Source organism: Muntiacus reevesi, chromosome 2, assembly GCF_963930625.1.
Source record: "Muntiacus reevesi chromosome 2, mMunRee1.1, whole genome shotgun sequence".
NCBI lineage: Eukaryota > Metazoa > Chordata > Mammalia > Artiodactyla > Cervidae > Muntiacus > Muntiacus reevesi.
The window spans coordinates 142,075,345-142,098,943 of record NC_089250.1 but is presented as its reverse complement, the minus strand read 5'-3'; the positions used below and the strand labels follow the sequence as shown (position 1 = coordinate 142,098,943).

General features: G+C 53.7%; 1 protein-coding gene across 4 annotated transcripts; it reads left to right on the top strand.

Moving 5' to 3' along the window:
• The first annotated feature begins 398 nt into the window (after nucleotides 1-398).
• LOXL4 (lysyl oxidase like 4) lies at nucleotides 399-21,911 on the top strand. Of its 4 annotated transcripts, XM_065923054.1 has the most exons (16): nucleotides 444-530; nucleotides 2,936-3,004; nucleotides 4,928-5,242; nucleotides 6,057-6,235; nucleotides 7,119-7,324; nucleotides 8,827-8,865; nucleotides 9,025-9,244; nucleotides 10,154-10,337; nucleotides 10,495-10,649; nucleotides 11,383-11,550; nucleotides 12,598-12,760; nucleotides 15,366-15,609; nucleotides 16,685-16,800; nucleotides 17,790-17,926; nucleotides 18,281-18,392; nucleotides 20,625-21,911. In XM_065923054.1, the coding sequence occupies exons 3-16, from the start codon at nucleotides 4,963-4,965 to the stop codon at nucleotides 20,693-20,695; spliced, it is 2,274 nt and encodes a 757-aa protein (XP_065779126.1). In that variant the 5' UTR covers nucleotides 444-530; nucleotides 2,936-3,004; nucleotides 4,928-4,962; the 3' UTR covers nucleotides 20,696-21,911. The 4 variants fall into 4 exon arrangements, with proteins under 4 accessions (XP_065779123.1, XP_065779127.1, XP_065779125.1 ...); XM_065923051.1 differs by lacking the exon at nucleotides 2,936-3,004 and having other exon boundaries at nucleotides 399-530; XM_065923053.1 differs by lacking the exon at nucleotides 2,936-3,004 and having other exon boundaries at nucleotides 422-557.
• Nucleotides 21,912-23,599: the final 1,688 nt, after the last annotated feature.

Here is a 23,599-nt window from a genome sequence, read left to right as displayed (position 1 = left end):
GAGACCCACTGATCGTAATTCCCAGGTCAGCCCTGGGGTTGGGTGTACCACCCGGTTTGCAGAGAAGGAAGCTTTGAGTCCTCCGACGGGGACTCAGGAGGCCCCAGCAGGACTCGGTCGCCCGCTGGCGCTGCGCCGCCGTCCTTTCCCGGGAACTCCGATCCTCCCACAATCTCTCCTGCTGCAGCGCGTCAGTTCCCTCCAAGGAAAACAGCTGCCCCTCGACCCCCGCAACTTTCGCTACCCCGGGCTTTCCCAGGCCACCGGACTGCCAGTGAGCGCCGGGCCGCCCTGGATCGCGTCCGGGGTGGGGGTTCGCCAAGTCCTCGGAGGGGCAGACCGGCCGGGCGGGGCTCCCGCCGAGCCCAGGTCCGCCCGGGGGCGGGGCCTGCGGGCCTCCTCCGCGGCGGGCGGGGTGGGGGCGCCGCGGGCCGAAGCCGGATAAAAGGGCCCCCGGGCGCCCAGGAGGCCGGTTAGCGCTGCTTGGCCGCGGAGTCCGGTCCCAGCCCCGCAACGTCGCGCTCCAGCCGGTGAGCCCCTGCCTGGTGCCTGGCCAGGTCTGCCTCTAGCTGTCCTGTCTGTCTGCCTGACTTCTGTCTCTCTGGGGGGTCTGCAAGTCTCTGAGGGTTCCTGAAAGCTGGGAATGGGAGGGATGGGGGTCCCCTGGACAGTGAGCCTGGCCCACTAGTCGCTCACCAACCTGTTGCCAGTGGAAGTGTCCAAGTTGGGGATCTTGGCCCAAGGCCCTCCCTGGGTGGTGCATTGCGGCCTCGGGTGCCTGCGTGTCTTGTTTGTGGACACGCTGCGTGTAGTCCAACCATTTCTCTGGGCTTCTCTCCCTGGGTTGGGGGCGGGGCAGGAGAAGGGGCAGGTGGACTCTGATGTCACTCCTGTGTCTTAGGGGACACAGAGGCAGAGTGGAGCCGGACTCTGGGAGGAAACAGACCAACACTGAGTGTGCTGGGGTGGCCCAGGGGTTTGCCCGGGATCGGAGATTGGAAGGCAGAGGTGAAAGGTGGGCAGAGGGCTTCAACCTCACAGGTCTTATGCCTGAACACGTGGACATTTGTCTGCACTGTGTCAGGCTGCCACAGATAGTGGTCCCAGGGAGGATATCAGGGCTGAGAGGGGGGTCCTCACCCCCTCCCCAGAGAGCTAGAGAAGAAGCTTCTAGTGGTTCCCAAGGCTGGTTCCCACCAGGATACCACCCCAGTGCTCTCTCCTCAATACCCTTGGGCACTTTCAGTCCCCTAGCAGGGCCAGGTCAGGCCAGGTGCCGGGGTCCCTGGCAGCACCTGGTTCAGGTGCCTGTCTCCTTCAAGCTGGCAGGATCCTGGATCTGCCACTTGTTGCACTCAGCACTGGCAACCAGCCCAGTGCCCTCACACCACGGCTGGGTCATAAATCAACCAGCTGCAGGGTGGAATTTCATTCATCTCCCTGCCGCCTTTCCTTCTTCCCCCTCCTTCCATGTCCATCCTTCTCTGAGAGCCCGGCTTTGGAACCATGATGCCTGGGTTTGAATCCTGCCTGGGCAAATAACTTAGCTTCCCAGGGCCTCATCTTCTCATGTCAAGTGGAGATAAGTGTTCAATAAATATTTTTTAATGTATAGTGATAATGATAACTTATTATTAACCCCCTCTCCTTCTCAGCCTTCCTTCTCCTTCTGACCCTCTCTCTCCTTCACTTGGGAAAAGCACTGCCACTTTGGAGGCTGCTTCCTTCTCTAGAGAGGCTTCTCCGCCTGGTCCTCTTCTCTGTGCTCAGTGCTGAGGGAACAGCTGTGGGGAGACACTCTGCTGGGTTGTGGTTACAGGAAGCAAAGACACCAAATGCTAGGAAGGTTCGGGGTCTGGGCAGGGTGGGGGGTCTTAATGGAGGGGGAGCCGTTGAACCGGGTGTGGAAAGATGTGTAGGAATTTAACATTCTGAGCTAGAGGGAAAGGGTACTCCAAGGAGAAGGAACAATGAGAGCAAAGGCTTGGAGACTGGGGGATGTGTTTTGGGGAACCTGAGTAGACAAATGTGATTTGAGCAAAAGCTGCAGAGGCAGCTGCAGTGGGCAGGAAGGCTAGACTCTCCGTTTTTTGACTTGGTTCCTGCTACTGCCCATCCACCTCCTAGGGGGCTTTCATGGAAGGGAGCTGCTCTAGCACCCGAGGTCTTTCAGCAGAGACCCACCCCTGTCCCCACAGAGGTTCCTTGGAGGGGAGGGAGCCTGTTGGCCCAGGGCTGCCCACAACCTTTCATGCGGCCTCCACAGTTCTCTAGGGATGTCAGTCACACAGCAGGCCTGCCCAGCCCACCCCTGGCCCATCACAGCATGTCCAGTGGCCCCCTGTCATTTTAGAGGAGCTGCACCTGCATCTCAGAGAGAAGAAAGCCTCTGATTCATGTCACATAATTTGGTGGCAGAATGAGGAGCATCCTGACTCCTGCTATTGGGGAGCAGGGTCATCTTTTAGGCCAGACCCAGTGTGACCTCTGGGACCTAACAGCTGGAGGGCCCAGAGCCCAATTCTTCCATGGTGATTTTGGTTTGGCTTAGTCCCTAGCTGGCCACCTCCTCCTTAGGGGTGCACGGTAGAGGGAGTGGGGCATCCCCGGCAGCGGAGAGCACTCTGCATGTGGTGACAGCCAATGGGGACCCCCACCAGCTCCTGAGTGAAGAAAACGGTGCTTAAGTCTGTGTCAGAAGAAGTATGGAAAAGAAGGGGATCAGTACTGGGGACTCACTGTTGAGTTGGGGCCACCCCCTCCAGTCCTTCTTTGTCCAGGGAGGGGCTGGGACCAACCTAGGCAACGGTTCTATAGTATAGCTGTTTCAGTTGCTGTTAATAATAGCTAACTAACCATTGAGAGTTGCTCTTCTAAGGGTTTAACATGTTTTCATGCATTTGATCTTCACAAGAATTCTATCCCCATTTTACAGAGGGGGAACATTGTGGCATTGAAGAACTAAATAATTTGCCCAAGAACACCCAGAAACCAGTCGGTGGAGGTGGGATGTGAACACAGGCTCCTCACCCCCAGTCTGCCTGCCTAAGCACTGTGCTGTGCCACCTCATATCCTTGAATCTGCAGATACTTACAGGGTGCCAGCTACATACCTGGCACTATTTGGGCCCTGGGGGTGCAGCACAAAGTCCCCGTTCCCATGGAGCTTCATTCTTGAGCTCATCTGTGCACTTCTCGATGCCTACTGCCCCCAACCCTGGGCCAGCCAAAGCAGGAGGCTTGGTGGTGAAGGGAGATGGGGCTGGGTGCAGGAAGGAATAAGGACTGATTCTCAGCCAGAAACTAGCTTGTGGGGAAGGAAGGGGCAGGAGGCCCCTTAAGACCCTCCCTACTGTGAATTCCCAGCTATGGAATCCACCCCCTGCCCACGCCCCAAGAAGAGCAGTGGCCATGGAAGAAGGGGAACTCTCCCCAGAAAGAGCCCCTTTAAGACTCAAGCACGAAAGAAGTAGCCAAGGACCCAAACTTTGTCCATCCGCTCCTCTGGGCTGGCCTTGGCTGCCCATCAGCTGTAGAGCTGGCCGTGCAGGAGCTTCAACACCGGTGGCTGCAGACAGTCTGACAGCTGCAGCTGGACATGACTGTTCTCTGTGCTCCTCCCAACCTTGCTACCAGGACCAAGGCTGCTAACATATGAGCGGGGGGAGGACTAGCCCCCAACTCGTCCCCTGTGGGAACCCAAAGAACATCTGATGATAGCCTCCTGGACATGGGGGCCCTCTCCCATGTCTGGTCACTGCCTCAAATACTCCCATGACCCCTCACTTCCTACTGGATGAAGGGCAGATGCTCCACATGGTGCACACAGCCCTTGATCTTCTGGCCCCAGCCTGTCCCTCCACCTTGGTCCCCTCCAAGTCGCTGATACTGCAGTACAGGATTAAGAAAGGGCACTCCCTACTCTTGCACAAACTCACCTCTTTCCCTCTTTCTTCCTTATTGTTTCCCCTTATCCATTGAGGAGAACTCTTATTCATCTGGCAAGGCCCTGTTTAAATGTCCCTTCTCTGAAAGCCTTTCCTGTCTCCTCATCTCTGAGCTTCATGAGGGCAGAGAGTAGTGTTTGACATGTTTACTTCTTTGTCCCAGCACCTGGCCCGATCATTGGCCTGAAGAAAATGTTCCAAAAACGTTTGTTGACTCAATGTACAAATCATGCACCTCCTAGAGGTGGAGCTTGCTGTGTGGTTTGGGCAAGTCTCTTAAACTCTCTAGGTCCTAATTCCTTCTTTCTGGAGTCAGGAGGTTGAACCAAATATCGTGTACCTCCTCCAGCTTGAACAGTCTAGCCCTTAGGGACCCCCCTTTCTACATGCATATGCTCAGCCACTCAGTTGTGTCCAAATCTTTGTAGCCCCGTGGACTGAAGCCTGCCAATCTCCTCTGTCCATGGGATTCTCCAGGCAAGAATACTGGAGTGGGTAGCCATTCCTTTCTCCAGGGGATCGTCCCAACCCAGGGACTGAACCCACATCTCTTACATCTCCTGCATTGGTAGGCAGATGCTTTATCACTAGTGCCATCTGGGAAGCCCCTTCCTCCATAGGAGCCTACATCAAAAACAGTTCTTTATTGAGCATTTACCATGTGGTAGGCTCAGGATAAGCACTTATCAGTGTTTTATTCAACACTCACAGAAACACTGGGAGGCAAGGATTACTATCCTCACCTTACAGATGAGACTGAGATTCAGGAAAGCTAAACTTACAGCCAAGGAATGCTGGGTTTGAGCCAGATGAACTAATCTCAGAGCCCAGACTCAATCTGTGCCACCACACACACACCCCACCCAACACCCAACACACACACACACATTTGCAAAGGCCCAGGCTGTCCTTTGTCTCTGCCAGCAGAAGAGGCCTGAGGTCAGAGGTGGTGATCCTTGTCATGTTTACTTGTTCCCCAGGTGCCTTGACCCCAGCTGCCCTTGAAGTCACCATAATGTGGTTCCTACCAGCCACCCTCCCCCTGCTCCCGTTGCTCCTGCTGCTGGGCCAGACCCCTCCCAACAGGCCACAGTCCCTGGGCACCATGAAGCTACGGCTGGTGGGCCCCAGCAGCAAGCCAGAGGAGGGCCGCCTGGAGGTGCTGCACCAGGGTCAGTGGGGCACCGTGTGTGATGACGACTTCGCGCTTCAGGAGGCCACGGTGGCCTGCCGCCAGCTAGGCTTTGAGGGTGCCTTGACCTGGGCCCATAGCGCCAAGTATGGCTCAGGGGAGGGTGAGTAACTGGTGCTGCCCTGCAGAATGACGGGGGATGGCAATGGGCTTCTCTCGGGGGTGGGCTCCCTGAGATGCCAACAGAACAGATGAGACCCCCACTCATCCTTTAATGCCCAGCTCAAATGGCCTGGCTTACCCATGCATTCTCATTTGCAATGAGGCCATCACCATTGCCAACATCACTACCACTCAACTCTTAAGTTCTTTGAACATAGCAATCACCTACAATGCATGTGTGCATGCATTCATTTCAGTCATGTTTATTGAGCACTTACCACGTGGTAGACTCATAATAAAATGTGTGCAGTCATTTCAGTCATGTCCAACTTTTTGTGACCCTATGGACTGTAGCTCCCCAGGTTCCTCTATCCATGGGGATTCTCCAGGTAAGAATACTGAAGTGGGTTGCCATGCCCTCCTCCCGGGGATCTTCCCGACCCAGGGATGGAACCCACATCTCCTGCATTACAAGCAGATTCATTACTACTGAGCACCAAGGAGGCCCATCACACACAATAGGTGCTCAGCAAATGCTGATGAGTGAATGACTAGATGGATGAATGAGGGAACAGATAGACCTAATTGCTAGAACTACCTGGCATTTTCCAAAAGCAGATTCATTGGGATCTGATTCTGAGAGGAGGCAGTAGGCAGGGTTGTATACCAAGCTCCCAGGAGAACCAACTCCTCTCTCCCACCCCCATTTCCCACTCAGATTTTGGAAGAGGAAAGTGGGGTCCTATCCAGGAGGCAGAGCCCATGACTTATCTCTCTATGCCTGTCCCCAAGCATCACTCATCCTCCCCCTACAGGACCCATCTGGCTGGACAATGTGCACTGTGTGGGCACAGAGAGCTCCCTGGACCAGTGCAGGTCTAACGGCTGGGGTGTCAGTGACTGCACTCACTCAGAGGACGTCGGGGTGGTATGCCACCCCCAGCGCCAGCGTGGCTACATTTCTGAGAGGGTCTCCAATGCCCTCGGGCCCCAGGTGAGGAGGCTGTTCAGGCCATTGCCTGAGCTGAGGGGGTGGTCAGGAAATGGAGGTCCTCCAGGTGATGAGCCTGGAGGAGGAGGGAGAGGAAAGGGAGCAGAGAGCAGGCTGGGAAGTGTCCCCGGGGCCCTGACACCTGCTTGTGGCTTGGAGCAGGTGCACGGACAGGGCCCCAGCCTGAGGCGGGTGGGCAGGAACTCGAGGCTGGGCCTGCCGGGAATCACTGAAGCTGCTCCCCATGAGAGGGTAGGGGGTTGCCTCACCCACAAGGCCCAGCCACAATTGCTGTGTCTTCCGGGCACAAACAAACCGGAGCTAAAAACAGCCCAAGCCAAACAACAGGGGCAGGCAGGGCAGGTCTCTGACTCTTACCCTCTGCTGCCGGGCAGACAGCCTAAGGACAGCTGGCCCAGGCCACTGACTGGGGTGGCCATGGCAGGTGGCCCCACACTGGTCCAAGTCATTCAGGACTAGGGTGGGGGGCTCAAGGGCCAAAGGATCCTGCTGTGGTCTCAAGCAGTCGGTCGGTGTCCATCCTCCGCCCTCCCCAGGGTGCCATGAAGAAGGTCCCCCTGTGCTGGATAGAAGCCTCCCAAACTCCAAGGGCTCCCATCCTGAGCCCAGAAGAGTGTGAATCTGCTTGGTCCTCTCTGGGGTTCAGGAAAGGACCTTAAGCAAACTGAGCTTCTGTCTCATACTCACTGTGTGCCCTTGGCCCCTGCCTCCCCATCTCTGAGCCTCCGTTTCCAGCCCATCCAATGAGGGTGCTGGGTGGCGTGATCTCTAACTGCTCCGAGCCCCAGCTTTCCCATGTGAAGACCTGCAGCGGGCTCAGCAGGGGCAGGACTCCTGGGGCCCACAGAAACCACATATCCCGCAGGACCGGCGGCTGGAGGAGGTGCGGCTCAAGCCCATCCTCGCCAGCGCCAAGCGGCAGAGCCCGGTGACCGAGGGAGCCGTGGAGGTGAAGTACGAGGGCCACTGGCGGCAGGTGTGTGACCAGGGCTGGACCAGGAACAACAGCAGGGTGGTGTGCGGGATGCTGGGCTTCCCCAGCGAGGCACCTGTCGACAGCCACTACTACAGGTAGGAAGGCACCACTACAGGTAGGAGGGCTATGCAGGAGGCGGGGGTGTGGGGCAGTGGCTGAGTGTGTGTGCACATGCATGCACGTGCATGTGTGTGTGCCCACATATGTGTGCACGCACGTGTGTGTACATGCGTGTGTGTGCACATGCATGTGTGCATGTGTGTTTGTGTCTGTGTGCATATGCTTGGGACATCGCAGACTGCAGTGAGACTGGCAGGAGTGGTGTCTATGGAGGACATTCAGTGGGTGTTGGGATTGGGAGGGAAAAAGGCCCAGCCAAGGAATGTCCCTGGATTTCTGGGGTTATGGATCTCCAAATAATTAAGAGTGAAGATGAATTTTTAGACCTTGGGAAATCCCTAGAAACAGTCAGAAAATAAATATCATACTTGCCAATCAGATAAAAAGAATTGACTGTAGCACAGAATACTCCCAAAATGAAATGTAAATAAATGTAAAACTGTGTTCCTGATTAGAAAATTAGACCTGAGTAGTAAAGATACAGTGCTGCCTGCCCACAAGGATAGATGGTGTGGGTTCCAGTCTAAGCTTTGTTGATAACAAGCTTCAGGGCCTTGGTAGGGCATCCGGGCCTCAGTCATCCAATCCACAGGGAATTCTCTGAACCCTGACCCAGCAAATTTCCTCAACTCAGATCTAAGCCAGGTTCCGATTGGGTTGTATATAAGCCAGGCATGGGGTGGGGAGGCACTTGGGAGAGGAAACATAAAAATATTCTGTCAGAAACGTGACAGAACTGTCACAAGATTGCATCAGCCTGTAAATGATTACCAGTCAGGGCTCTACCCGCTCTGATCAGTGAGCACTTCGTATGTTTCTCATCAGGGGATAAATCTCCCACAGGACGTGAGTCATCTACCCTTACCATCCCCAATCAGTTGTTCTACTCTGTGTCTCTGACTTAACTGACCCTAGTTTCCAAGACCAGACACGTGGCTCTATCCTTGGACATGACTGGGGTCTGGGCCCCTGACTCCCTGCTGCCCGGTAATTGCACATCTGGGCCTGGCTGACTTGCCTACCACCCATGAGGAAGGCAGCCCTGATTATAGCCTCAGTGTCTCTGGGTGGGCAGCCCCCAGCAGAAAGGCCTTCAACTTCTACCTGTCCCCAGAGGACTTTTCCTGGGCCCCTTCTCCTGGGGTTGCTCCCTAAAGGCTGCCCTTCAAATAGACGGGAAAGGACGAGCTTGGAGCTACCTGCCCTGGGCTGCCCAGTGCAGAGGGGAACCCACTTTGGGTTTAGTCAAGGGACCTTGCTGGGCCCTGTTTTCCCTCGCTGTGAAGTGGAGATCGTCTTTATCTGTGGAGCAACCATCTCTCAGACTATGGCGAAGCTCAGCATTGAAATAAGATTTGTGAACAAGTGCACCAACTGTGAAGTCTAGTGCAAACTCAAGCACAGCTCTGAGGAGCCAGGGTGACAGGGCTGGGCCTTCTGCACCCACTCCACTCCCCACCTATTTCGTTCCCTCCAGGAAAGTCTGGGATTCAAAGATGAAGGACCCCAACTCTAGGTAAGAAGTAGCGCCCTCACGGGAGGATGCAAACGAGGTGGCATGAAGGGCCTCCTTCCTCCCCCTTCCCCTTCTCCAGGCCCCTCTCCCCTCCCCAATGCCTTGCCTCCCAGAGTTCTAAGCACCCCTTCTCCACCCTCAGTCTCCCTTGTCTTCCAGACTAAAGAGCCTAACGAAGAAGAATTCCTTCTGGATCCACCGTGTCAACTGCCTGGGCACAGAGCCCCACATGGCCAACTGCCAGCTGCAGGTGGCGCCAGCCCAGGGCAAGCTGCGGCCGGCCTGCCCGGGTGGCATGCATGCTGTGGTCAGCTGCGTGGCAGGGCCCCGCTTCCGTCCTCCGAAGGCGAAGCCTGGGCGCAAGGAGTCCAGGGCAGAGGTGGGTCCCCAGGGCCCTGCCCGCAGGCCTGGAGGCCCAGGCCCCACTCGCAGGACCCTGCTTCTTGGGGAGGGACTGACTGGTGGGAGGCGGCTCTCCAGGAGAGTCAGGGGAAGAGGGGGGCGAACCCCCCATCAAGGGGACATTGGTTCAGACCAAGAGGAGAGCAAGTCCCAGAATGGTTGAACTTTGGGATTTATTTAAAAGGGCCCACTTATAACCCTACCATAAATGGAAAGCTGACCTCACTGTCCAGGAATAGAAGGTAACCGTGAAAACTGTAATTACACTGTAGCTACATCCCATCAAGGGCCGAAGGTATTGAGCCCGAGCCTGGCCCTTGTAAAAAGCAAAGAGCAAGTGCTGGGGAGGCGCTGCAGGCTGACAGCTCCACGAGAGAGGGTCTCCTCATGGTGTAGAAAGGGATGGGAGAGAATGAACGGAAATGGCCTCCCCACCGTGCGTTTCATCAACACCACGTCCCCGCAGGTCTCTAAAACCATTTTGCAGATCTGCTGGGGAAGCGTTGCTCTAGGTTCAGCCCGGAAGGACAAAGCAGCAGTGAGGCTGGGTGAGAGGAGGGGACTCGCCTGGTGATTAGGTGGCAGGTTGTGAAGCCCAGGGACCCCAACTCCTGAGGCTCTTTTGTTGGGGCTGGAATTTGTTATTACATTGTTACTGTTATTGCATAACAATTTATGAATTAGTTATTACTATTATTATTGTGGTGGTTCTTTGTTACTGAAAAAGGGGGAGAGGGTTGAGGAAAACAACTTATTCAAGGCAATAGCTGCAGGAGTCAGAGATGAGACTAGAACTCCGGTGCTTGGCTCTGCCTGAATTGAAGGGGTGGAGCCCCTATGCCTGCCTCCTCCTCACCCTCCCTGAAGCCAGGTGTTCTCCCAGCAGGAGATGAAGGTGCGCCTCCGCTCGGGGGCCCAGGTGGGCGAGGGCCGGGTGGAGGTGCTCCTGAACCGCCAGTGGGGCACCGTCTGTGACCATGGATGGAACCTCATCTCCGCCAGCGTCGTGTGCCGCCAGCTCGGCTTCGGCTCTGCTCGAGAGGCCCTCTTTGGGGCCCAGCTGGGCCAGGGTGAGTGAGGAGGCCTGGGGTGGGGTAGGAGAGCCTGGGTGTGCCGCTGGTCTATGCCCTGGTGGTCCCAGGGTGCTGGGGCCCAGGGCAGCTGCCATAGGGGTGAAGCTGCCAAGATGGAGCCTCACATGACCTTTCTCCCCGTTCCCCGCTGTAGCGCTGGGGCCCATCCACCTGAGTGAAGTACGCTGCAGGGGATACGAGCGGACCCTCAGTGATTGCCCTTCCTTGGAAGGGTCCCAGAATGGTTGCCAACATGACAACGATGCTGCCGTGAGATGCAACATTCCTAACATGGGCTTCCAGGACCAGGTGAGCTCGGGGCTGGGCAGCCCTGAGATAGCCCCGGACACTGCATGCAGCCGGCGGGGAGGGTTTGTGAGAGGCGGCTAGAGCTCTGGGCCCCAGAGCCTGCCTGCAGTCAGCCTGGACCGCCCTCTCCTTTGCGAGTCTCCCGTGGCCTGGCCTGCTTTCCCTCAGGGCCAGGCTCTGGCCTTCAGAGATGGCAGAGTCTCAAGGGGACTGACTCTTCAGTAAGATGGGCTCGCCCGCCCTGCTCCGTCAGGTCCCCCGTGAAGTTGAGAGAGAAGCGGCCCAAGGGCAGAGGGCCGCAGGGTGTCAGCACCAGGGAGTGGTCAGAGTTCAAGCGTCATGCTAGCGTGGCTTGCGGGCAAGTCTCTCTTGTCTCTGACCTTGGTTCTCTTCTGTAAAATGGGGTCAGCTGTCCCAGAGGGTCACTGTGAATGTGACGAGAGATACGAAAGCACTTGGCAATTGGCAAGTCATCATCAATGGCAGGATTTCGGGTAGATGGAAGGCAAGGCCTGGGCGCAGGCACTCTGCGTCAACTTTCTCAAGCGGGCAGGGACTTTAGGGACTATCCAATAAAATGTGCTCACTTTGCAGAGGAGAGCAACTCAGAGAAGGGGAGTGTCATGTCCAGGGCTGGGTGGTAAGCTGGCCTGGACAGGTCTCCCAGCCAGCAGCCCCATGCTCTCCCCCTCCTAAAGTGGCCCTGCTCCTCACACACCCCTGACCATTGCAGGTGCGCTTGGCTGGTGGGCGCAGCCCCGAGGAGGGGGTGGTGGAGGTGCAGGTGGAGGTGAACGGCGTCCAGCGCTGGGGGGCCGTGTGCAGCGACCACTGGGGCCTCAGCGAAGCCATGGTGGCCTGTCGACAGCTTGGCCTGGGCTTTGCCAGCCATGCCATCAAGGTAGGTCTCTGCCATGCTAAAGCTGCTGACCCTTCATTCATTCATTCAACAATTAGTTATGAGTGGAACTATGCACCAATGAATACTGGGTGCTGGTGATCCTGTGGTGAACAAGTCACAGTTCCTGCCTCATGGAGCAGTCCATCGCCACACAGTCACGTGAGGGAGGTGGTTTTTCCTAAAACGTTCACACAACGGGCACACAACTCTATCTGCAGGAGAGATGAGCCAGATGAGGTGGGGGAGGAGTAAAGAGCTCTTGTGAAGACCCTGTGGCCAGAGGACACTTGACTTGGTTGAGGAAATCAGGGGTGGAATGCGGCTTCTAGAGTGATCGATCGGTGTGAAGTGCGAGGGTGGAGGAGGAGGCAGGAGCAAGATCATTCAAAGCCTGCAAGGCAGATTTTTTTTTTTTTTTAAGATTTCTTCCTTGCTATTTGGCAAACTGTTGGGGTGGGGATTACTGTGAATACAAAGGAGCACACTATTGCAGGTGCCCAACTGAGAATGCTGCTGGCTTGGACGGGGCTAGTGGCAGTCCTGGGGTAGACAGGTGGATAGATTCAAAAGATATCAAGGAAACGAAATCAAGAGTCCTGGAGCAAGGCTGCTATGGAGAAACTGCTTCAGCTTCACCCATAGTGGCTTGCCTAGCAGTACTAGGCACCCTTCACCCTGGAGAACTGGGCTCAATCCTGAGTACAACCAGCCATCTAGGGTTATATGAAGAACAGCTGGGGAAATGGGACAGGCCTGAGTGGACAGGAAGAGCCCAAACCATTGTCTTCAAACAGCTGAGGGCTGCAGTCAGGGAGAGTGATGGGAACAAGGCTAGTGGTGGAAGCCACAGCAGTGGATTTTGCCCTCATACATGGAAGGCATGTCTAATACCAGAGGGGTCCAAAGTGGTATCACTTAAGATTTTCAGGCCGAGGCTGGGCACAGCTGGGTGAGGGTGGTCGGCCGGGGTTCAAGCCTCTAGTGGGAGTCAGGTGACTCTAAGAGCATGTCTCAGCCCTGACTAGGGGATGCTGGCTGTTTCCTTAGGACACCTGGTACTGGCAGGGGACGCCGGGAGCCAGAGAAGTGGTCATGAGCGGGGTGCGTTGCTCAGGCACAGAGCTGGCCCTGCAGCAGTGTCAAAGGCATGGGCCAGTGCACTGCTCCCACGGCACTGGGCGCTTCTCAGCCGGAGTCTCCTGCACAGACAGTGAGTAACGGGAGCGGCCAGTGGCATGGGGTGGATGTGGCTCCTCTGGGTTGCCAAGCCTGCAACTCCCATCCTCAGGGAGGGCCCTGAGAGCTGGTTCAAGGCCCCAGGGTTGGGAGTGCAGGGAGGGCTGGATGTGGAGCACCAGCTCTGTCATTGCCACCTGTGGCCAGGTCCCCTGCCACGTGGGGATACAAGCTCTGCCCCACGCATGGAGTTAATGTAAGAATTAAGACAGAGAGTACCTGACAATGTGAGGATACACAACAGTATTTTTCAGTGTCTGTGTCATGACCAGCAGTTGAAAAACGCCAGCAACAGCATGTTACATTTAGTGAGGGTAGCATTTTTCTCCTGATATTATGTCTGTGTGTCACAGCATAGGGCTTCCCAGGTGGCTCAGTGGTCAAGAATCCACCTGCCGGTACAGTAGATATGGGAGACCCGAGTCCAGTCCCTGGGTCAGGAAGATCCAGGGAAGGTCTTTCTTCCTAGAGAAGGGCATGGCAACCCACTCCAGTATTTTTGCCTGGGAAATCCCATGGACAGAGGGGTAGCCTGGTGGGCTACAGTTCAGGGGCTTTCAAAGAGTCAGATACAACTGAGCGACTAAGCATGCATGCACATCACAACATAAAATATTAATATATTTCTTACTGTAGTTTGTAGTAAGAAAAGAGTTTGAAAGCTGTTGTAGAGGGTATAGAAATGTGAGGACAGGTGGGCTTTACGGTGAGCTGTGGGATTTACCCAAAAGGCTTTATTTTAGGTCAAGACCGTTTTGAGGCATCCATCTACCCCACACCCCCAGATCCTTATGGTAGCAGCCTTTGTTTGACATATGCCAACCAGGTCTGGGCCAAGAACTATATCCAGTTCAGAGGCTGAAGGCTGCCCCCAACCCAAGTGGCCACATGACCTTCTTCCCAGCAGGTTTCAATGCCAAGACATCCTTCAGCTTTGTCAGCAAGCTTAAGGCTTTCACTGTGATCAGCGCCCACTGGAAGAGCACCAGCCTTTACAGCACATCCTCCCCTGCAGGGTGATGGGGTTTCCAAGTGGGTCTCCTGCCACAGCTCCCAGCATACCGGGGGCCGGCTCCCCACTCTCTCCCCTCCCGGAACCCTGTGCCCCTTGATGGAGGGGCAGCTTTCCTCCTGAATTCATTTGATACTTCACAACAGCTGAGCACAAACAGTCAACCCACCATCCCTGTGGTTGTCCCCATTTCTCCTCTGTGATTTTTCTCATTTCTTTCTTGCCTTTACCATCTCTTCTTCTCTCTGAAAGCACTCCTTTTCCTCAGAAATTCTAGGGTGTGCCCGTGGGCATACCCTTGTCTGTCTCCAAAATATACCTCAGGCATTTCAAGAGCATTTAGTGATAGTACAGACATCATCCAGCCAACCAGCTCCCACCCTGATGCCTGTCCGCTGAAAATAAACCCGTGTTCCTGTCTCACCATTGTCAGCGATGGCTCTGCCCCAAATCTAAACTGTAACCCAGTTTTTGCATGAACGAGCATTGAGAATTGGCAGTTTTCTCTCTCAATGTTACAAGGCAAAAGCTGTGGATCTCCACATTTCTGCGCTGACATACAAGGGACCGCAGTGATGGCACAGTGGCTCCGAGGAGGGCAAGAGCCCCTGTGACAGGAAGGGAACCAGAGGGGCACTGAGCAGGCTCCCTCCATGTACCAGGCCACGCAGTGTCCCGGTGTGAACACCCATGGTGGCCATCAGGGTAGCAGAGGAGCTCTGGAGGAAGTATGGTCTCAGAACATGTAGCAGAATGGTCCAGAACAACGGAGCCCAGGAGCAGGTTCAGAGATGAACTCTTGCAATCTCCAGCCCTCTCCTTCTCACATTGTAAGAACTGAGGCTCAGAGAAAGAGCTGAGGTGACAAGCCTGGCATCAGCAGAGCTTCGGAGAGGTTATATGAGCGAGGCTTATAGGCAAAGGTATACTCTACAAAGGCAATGCTAGCTTACGTCACTGCATGCTTGGCATGGGCCACACCATGATCTCAGCTCGTTACAGGGACTATCACACTCATATTATTCATTATTTGCATCTTACACATGAGAAAAATGATAGACAAAAGGATAAACAATTCCCCTTAGTGGTGTAGACAGAAATTAAGCCAAGACGGGAACCCAGGTGGTCTAGCTACAAAGCCAGCAAGCTCCACTGTGACGCTAGCAGCCTCCTAGCTTAAGGCGATAGATCTCTCCTGTTATGAGAACTCACATCTCCTGACTCCTAATGCATGCTGCGTGCTAAGTCACTTCAGTTGTGCCCAACTCTTCGTGACCCCGTGGACTGTAGCCCACCAGGCTTCTCTGTCCATGGAATTTCCCAGGCAAGAATACCAACCTATGTTGCCATTCCCTTCTTCAGGGGATCTACCCAGAGATCGAACCCAGGTCTTCTGCATTGCAGACAGACACTTTACTGTCTGAGTCACCAGGGAAATCTTCTGACTCCTAAACTGCCCTACTCTCCCGGGCCCTCCAAAAGCACTCAATCTGGAGGCAAGCCTGTCCCCTAGGCGGGAGAGCAAAACCGGCTACCTCCCTCACCTTGGTGTCTCCACGGTGCCCAGGTGCCCCGGACCTCGTGATGAACGCCCAGCTGGTGCAGGAGACGGCCTACCTGGAGGACCGTCCGCTCAGCCTGCTGTACTGTGCCCACGAAGAGAACTGCCTGTCTCAGTCCGCTGACCGCATGGACTGGCCCTACGGACACCGGCGTCTGCTGCGCTTCTCCTCACAGATCCACAACCTGGGCCGAGCCGACTTCCGTCCTAAGATGGGGCGCCACAGCTGGATTTGGCACCAATGCCACAGGTGAACGCCTGCTCGGGCCTCAGCCCTTAGGGGCCAAAACCAGGGTGCGGGGACCCAACCAGTGTGGTCCTTCCTGGGAGGGATGGGTGTGAGCTCAGGGAAAAAGCCTTCCCTCCTAGACATGCTGCCAGCCCCGCCTCCAGGAGGCAGTGAGGAACCCCGAGCATCACCTGGCCTTTCCATTGCTCTCTCGCCTGCCCTGGACATACCCATGGATTCACCTCCCCTGTGGTATCCTACGGAGTGGTCCTCACCAGCCGAGCTGGTCTCTGTTAGAAGGATATTTCTCTGGGGGCCTTAAGCCTTGTCTTTAACAGCCAGGTGAGATGGGGACTCCTAGAAACCTGGAGACCCAAAATAGCCATCCCATCCAGGATGCTGGCTCTGCAGAAAAAGCTGGTTGATTTCTGCAGCTGCAAAGTGAGGCCCCCAAGGAGGAGCAAGGAAACGCCGCTGGTGCTGGAAGGGGACAATGAGCATTCTTTCCTATCAGCAGCTTCCAGCCCAGACAGAAGGAGAGACGTTGTCTACAACAAAGGCAGAATGGAAAAGGGTGTTTTTTTCCTTCATACAGCCGTGGGTGGGGAAAGCTGAGAGGAGCGGGCAGTGACTTTGGGACTCGACTTCGCTGAGATAATAAGCATCTTTCCCTGTAGCACGGATGGACCTGTCATTAGAACTGGACTGGAAACAACGGTAGCCATCTGGGCCCAGGCTGGCAGGGAGCAGCATAAGCGTCCCTCCACGCTCTGCAGCTCCGCTCCTGGGCTAGTCTCTGGTCGTGTCCCTTCCTTCCACCTGCAGCGCTCTGGCCTTGCAGCCAGGCAGCATCTCCTGGAGCTTTGACCTCTCCTCACCTGGCTGAGACCCTGGGGGATGGGGACAGCCGTGTCTGGCTGCCTGGCAGGGGTGCCAGGAAAGTAGGGTCATACTAATCTTGGGTTTGGGAGGGAGAAGGGCACTGCCCTGCTACTGTAACGCCCCTCTCTGGGTAACGATGGGGCCCGGTGGCTCAGTCCTCCCTGCCGACTCCCCTCCTGCCGCTGCCAGGCTGACGGCCCTGCCGCTTCCACAGGCACTACCACAGCATTGAGGTCTTCACCCACTACGACCTCCTCACTCTCAACGGCTCCAAGGTGGCCGAGGGGCACAAGGCCAGCTTCTGCCTAGAGGACACAGATTGCCCCAGAGGTACGTGGTTTCCCGTCAGCACATCCTCCTCTGTCACACTCCCCCAGCCCCTCTGAAGTCAGGACCCCCTCTGGCCCGCTCAACAGCCCTAGGCATCTGGAGACTGGGGCCTGGCCACAGTCAGCCCTCAAGGCGATTCAAAAAGACAAATCTCTGGGAATTCCGTAGCTGTCCAGTGGTTAGGACTCTGCGCTTTCATGCCTGGGTTCAATCCCTGGTTGGGGAACTAAGGTCCTACAAGCTGTGTTGCACAGCCAAAACACAAATAAAGATGAATTTTTTACCTTCTCCACTTCCTCTGCATTCCCAGCATGTTGTATATTATTATTTAGTCATGAAGTCATGTCAGACTATTTCCATGGACTGTATCTGTCCATGGGATTTCCCAGGCAAGGATACTGGAGTGGGTTGCTGTTTCCTTCTCCAGGGGATCTTCTCCAGCCAGGAATCAAACTCACATCTCCTGTATTGGAAGGCGGATTCTTTACCATTGAGCCACTTGGGAAGCCCAGTGTACTGTGTACCACTTTTAAAACACTTAACGCTTTTTTTGGATAATAGTTGCTGACCTGTTTCACTTCCACTGATCCTTTGAGGACATGGATTGTTTGATTCCTATTTGTATACCCACAGTTCGTAGCCCTTAGAAAGGGCATGGTGGAACACCAGGTTGGATGGACAAGAGAATTAGCATAGAGGGCTGAAATCTTCCAATCACATTTCCTAGGCCAGCAGGAATTTCCACTAGAGTATCCAAAGAAATGATCTTTGTCACAGATGGTCTGTGGTACAGTGCTGGATTCATGGTTAGTAGAACTTCTGGCACTGATAGGCAGGATCTTTAGGAAGCTCAGGTCCCTAGTCTGACTGCATTCAATTGGCAAGGCTGGTATGAGGATTAAATGTTGAAGGATGTGAAAAACCTAGCAGGTACTTTGTCCCGAGCACCTGTTGAGAGCCTCAGTCACCATCAGTACCCTCCCTTATAGGAATGCAAAAGCGCTACGCGTGTGCCAACTTTGGGGAACAGGGAGTGACCGTTGGCTGCTGGGACACCTACCGACATGACATTGATTGCCAGTGGGTGGATATCACAGACGTGAGCCCTGGGGATTATATCTTCCAGGTAAGAGCGCTTCTCCATTTATTCCATATGTTCTGAAAGCTCTCTGAGGTCAAATGAAGGGAAGAGCTTCATAAATAGGATCTCTGGCATGTCTGGCACTTGAGGGGGCTATGCTGTAGGGGAAGAAAAAATCAGGATCCAGGACCTAGGTTTGAGTCCTGAGTCAAGGAACAATGGGCAAGTCAAAACTCAGTCCCCATCTGTAAAAAGAAAAAGGACGTTAATACCTACTTCCTGGGGTGATTGTAAGGATTAATGAAGAATACCAACACACGCTGCCAAGACTGCATGAAATGTAAACGTTATCACAGAAGCCAAATTGCCTGTTTTCAGCCAATGCTTCTCTCACTCCAGGTGGTTGTGAACCCCAAGTTCGAGGTGGCAGAGTCAGATTTCTCAAACAACATGATGCGGTGCCGCTGCAAGTACGACGGGCAACGGGTCTGGCTGCACAACTGCCACACAGGTACCCGCGGGCCACTATGCGGCCATCCCCACGTGGGCTCGGGGCGCTGGAAGACCCTCAGCGTCCCTGTGTGCAAGTAGAGTGTGCATGTACAAGGCTGGGGGTGGAACAGAGATGAATTTCCTTTGACAGCTTCATGGAAGGTAGATTTCCAGGACAAACTTCACCCACCTCTCCCACTAACTAGTTCCATGTCCCTCTTTATCCTTAAGGTAGTTCGGATTGAAAACACAGTCTCCCGTCTGTTCTGGACTCTTTCCTGTTACTTCAAACCAAGTCAGGATTTCCCTTTTCCAGTCTGTTACTATTCCCTTTCCTTTCATAGGATCTTAGTTGTCTCCATCCCAGGCTGGCTGCCTCACAGGCAAATGTAGAAGTCCCCTAGCTCTGTGCTGCTACCTCCAGCTGTGATCCCTGCTTACATGGAGAATAGGGCTCTGGACACTTGCAGAACTGGTAGTTTCAAAGAAGCAATGATCCAGTGGGGGCAGATACACCCCAGAGTGAGGAGGTGGTTGCCCCACTTGCCCATAAAGAAACATAGTAGTTCCTCTGTCTTCAACCTTTAAATGCTTGCATTTGCTGTGGGGTGTGTGCATTCACACCCACACTTTGCACATAGGGGGAGGAGCAGACTCATTCATTTAGTCAGCAAATATGTCGACTATCTCTATGTCGAACACTGTGCCAGGCTCTGGGAACATAAATAGGAGTAAAATGCAGAGCTGAGTGTCAGGTAGGGTAAGCAAACATGCAGTTGGATACCCAAGTCCTACTGAGCACCCCAAACCACTGTGAACTAAGGCTGAGCAAGCAGAGTGCTTTCTGAATAGCAGTCTGGAGGCCAGTCAAGATTTCCAGTGCTAAATTGTTTCAATCTTGTCTGACTCTTCGCAAGCCTATGGACAATAACCTGCCAGGCTCCTCTGTCCATAGGATTCTCCAGGGAAGAATACTGGAGTGAGTTGCCATTTCCTCCTCCAGGGTATCTTCCCAACCCAGGGATCGAACCCACATCTCTTACGCCTCCTGCATTGGCAGGTGGGTTCTTTACCACTAGCTCCACCTGGGAAGCCCAAGGTTTCCCAGAGGAAGGGACCTTTGTGCTGACTTCAGAGGGAAAACTGAAGTCAGAGGGGAGGAGCAGGAGAAGGAGCATAGCATTTGGCCTCAGAAGGTTTCACTGGGCACCAAATCCAGTTCCAGCTTCCAAAACCACCTTCCAGCTTTAAGACAGTGAAGAAATTTCCACTCAGAAGTCTTCTCTATTGTAAAATAGGGCTATGTACCCAAGTCCACTAGTGTTCTTTGCATGGAGAGTTATGATGGTTCCTGCTAAGAGAAGGGACTTTATCCTATGGACTTCTAGAAACCAATAACAAATTTCAGTCAAGGAGGCAAGAAGATCAGATTTATGTTTTCAAAAGATAACTCTGGCAGTGGATGAAGACAGTGAGGAGTAAGGATTTGAAAACGATGTGACTGGAATAGATTCTGCTGCCATTAAGCAAGACAGGAACAGGAGAGGAATTAGGAGTTGGAGCCTAGAGACCCAAGGCTGCCTCCAGGGTCCTTGCAGGAAACAGAGGGTGCACTCAGGTGCAAGCATGAGGTTATTTAATGAGAAGACTATCCAAATGTGTGAGCAGGACTAGGGAGAGGAAGATGTTGAGATGTCCAGGGATAAGGAAGACTGAAATGTTGCCATCACTTTGGGCTTAAGTGGGCCAAGGCTGCCCTGGAGCCAGGTAAACACTTGTGCTGAGGAGGAAAGAGGGGCTGGTGGGGCTGGAGTCGCAGGAGACCATTGCTGCAGGACAGGGGAGGAAATAGCCCAACCCCTCTCTCCTTCCATCCTCTAGTCTCCTGTTGCTTTCCACTGAGCTAAGTCAACCAGAAGCCAGAAGAGGAGGGAGCCAGGGTGAGGCAGTCTCTAGGGGTCAGGTCTCCAGGGCTCCGAGAGAACAAAGAAGGATCGAGAATGAACGTGGGGAGGGGGCAAGGAGAGTGACAAGCACAACCCTTCCCACTCAATAGCCTCTTCTTTCCCATGTTCCTGTAGCTAGGCACCTGTCGGCATCTATTTCTCTAAAATAGGTCCTTGTCTGTGCCCATGACTAACCCAATGGAAAGGCCAAGCCAGACAGGATGTATTGGTGTTTGTAAAGTTGTCAGTGAGGGGATAGGACTCTGGTGAGGTCAGCTACTTACCTGTCGTCCTTCGGTCCACAGGGGACTCATACCGAGCTAACACAGAGCTGTCCCAGGAGCAGGAGCAGCGTCTCAGGAACAACCTCATCTGAAGCCGTCACCACACGCTCCCAGCTGCTGCCCACACACCAGATACCTCAGCTTACTGGAGCCATGCCCTTCACCGAGCCCTGACGCAGAGAGAAAGGGGCCAGTGCCAAGAGGCACCAGGAACCCGCTCAGGAAGCCTTTAGATGGCAAGATCACCAAGCCAGAATGGCACCGCTCCCTCGGGATGGCTCTGGGTCTGATCCCTGGGCGCCTCTGGTCTCTGGACTATGGCCTCCAGGCTTTGTTCAGCTGAGCTCCTCTCCTGCAAGGAGACCTGGTCTTCCCGGGATCTCGCCCTTGAGCTCCTGGTTCAGGAGGTACCAGTTCCCTAAGAATGGACTGTGGCCTGGCTCCCCAACTAAATGGTGCTTTGCAGATGTCTCAGAGGAGGGCCAAATACACAGGAGGAGGAGTCAGCTCTCTGCTAGGAGCTCTGAGCGACACAACTGGTGTCAAAGTCACACCTGGCAGAGAAGCTGGTGAATTGAGTCCCTCGCTTGACCTGTCCATACTTAGAACTCAGCTGTCATGCTCTTCAAGAGTCTGTTCCTTAGTGTCCTTATCTTTATCCTCCTGCACATATGGCTGTTTCTAATGTCCTTGGAGGCTTTGGCCTCAGGGATCCCCTTATCTCCTGATGGGCCCAAACCACCAGTTCCTGAGTGCTTGAGACAGGGCAGGTTTCACAGAAGTGGCCAGATACAGCCTTCCTGCAGAGCAGCAAGAAAAGGCCCAAAAGAAAGATGACTGGGGCAATATGGACCCCAGCTGCTGCCAGGGTCTCTGCCAGGGAAAAATACTTGTCATAAACCCAGCAGGCGAGATCACTGTGTATCTCAGGACTGGTCTAAATGTCGAGTCCCCCAGGTTTCTGGAGTGAACTTTCCACTGAATAAATTTTTGAAGTGGAAAGAACATCAGTCAAATAAGCCACTCATCTCTGCAGGAAAAAGAAGACAGGTCTAGTAGAGTGAAGGCTAGACTATGGGGAAGTCAGAGGGGGAAGATTTAATTTAGTTAAGGATTAAACTTTAGGAAAGGCCACCATCTCTGCTCGATGTGGCTGTGATATGCTCTTGCTCAGGTGAGGTTAAGATCCTATGATCTTCTTGGACGTGATTCTTAATCCTGTCTCCACTTGGACACACTTGAGAGATGATCTTCACAGGTCTGACGCCCTCATGCCAATAAAGGTTGCTCACTATGGACTGCTACAAAGCAAGGCTGACTGTGATTCTTGGCAGTTCCCAGCACACGAACTCTAACCCTCTTTCACTCCCGGTGACCTGGTTTCTTAAGATGTGTGGGGTACACGTCCTCCTCACACATCCCCTGGAGGAGGGCATGGCAACCCACCCCAGCATTCTTGCCTGGAGAGTTCCACGGATAGAGGAGCCTGGAGGGCTACAGTCCCAAGGGTCGCAAGGAGTCAGACATGACTGAAGCGACTTAGCACGCACGCACACACTGCTTCCCAATTTCCTCCCTAGGCTCCATGGTAAATCATGGGCTGGAAAGGTTAACGGATGAGAGTAGGAGGAAAGAAGGAAAAGTCTGAAGATGGTAAGCTTTTACAACCAAGGCTGCAAGGCTGAAGTGAATGGTGGTAGATGGGGCAGAATTACCATGCTCCCAACCCCACACAGGAGAGCTGCCCCTCCTTAGGGAGTAGAAAGGGATACCCACCCTGGGGTATCCTCTGTGAAAACAAAGAAGAGCTTTCTTCCTTCTTCTCCTTTACCTCCCCTCTTCTCAACTTCCTCACTCCTTCCTTAGGCAGAGGGAGCGTTATACTTTGGCACGGCAGTTTAGGTAAACAAGGGGAGGACTGATTTCCTGTTGGATCCAGCAAACATCTCCCAAACAGTAACAACATTATAGTCACACATGCAGCTAATGGTCTGTGAAAGAATGTGTGGCTGGTGGGGGAGCGTGTGGTGACTGATGACTAGATTCCAGCACGGAGGTTACCCACAGCTTCTGGCTGGATCCGGTTTCCAAGAAGGCCAGAAAAAGCCAGCCGGCGGCCAGCCACCGGCTCGGCTCTCAGTGCCCACATCACACGTGTGATAGGTGCAGCCGGTTCTAATTCTTGGAAAAAGCTATATAAGGCTTGTGCTGTTACGCCTCTGAGTTGAAAGGGAAGGACATGGGAAGATGTGACTGGCATGAGTTGTAACTAAATGAGGAATGTTAACAGAATACCAACCACCAAATTCCAGACAGAACCAAAAACGTCCGAAGATTTTTCACCTTGGCCTTCTTCCATCTCACAGAAATTGAAGTATTAGGAACTCAGCTTACCATTCAAATGCCTAATTTATTCCTATCCCACAAAGATTTCTATGAGGAGTATACTGGAAATCAAAGGGGAATGTATCTTTCTGATATAAATTCCAGGTAGTACTGGGATTCACAAGTTCAACATATCAGAAGCAATATACACGCAGAGCAGAGTGCATTAGCTATCTTATCGAGTATCTAATAGAGCTAGTGGCAGTTATAAGGAGCTCTCGAGTTAGCTCTGTGTGTGAAGGCATGGTGTGGATACAGCCAAGGATTTGGTCCCCTCCGAGCATAAGTCTGTGCTGGGCCTGGGCAGGCCCTCTTATCTCCAGCCAGTGTATATTAATTTCCTCTACTGGAAAAACAACAACTAAAAAGCACATTTTTCTACTAATGGTAGAAACAAGGGCACTCCACACCTTGCAGTACTGGCTAAAAAATCCTTTCTCTGGATCTACTTATAAATAGGATCTACTTATAAAGGATAAATCAAAGTTAGAGATGGTTGATTATTATTTGGGAAAAAAGCTTAAGTTACTGCCACCAAGTACATAGCATTAGAATGAGGATAAAATTAACGTCTTGAAATTACAAGTTCTGTAAGAAAACAGAGTAATAAA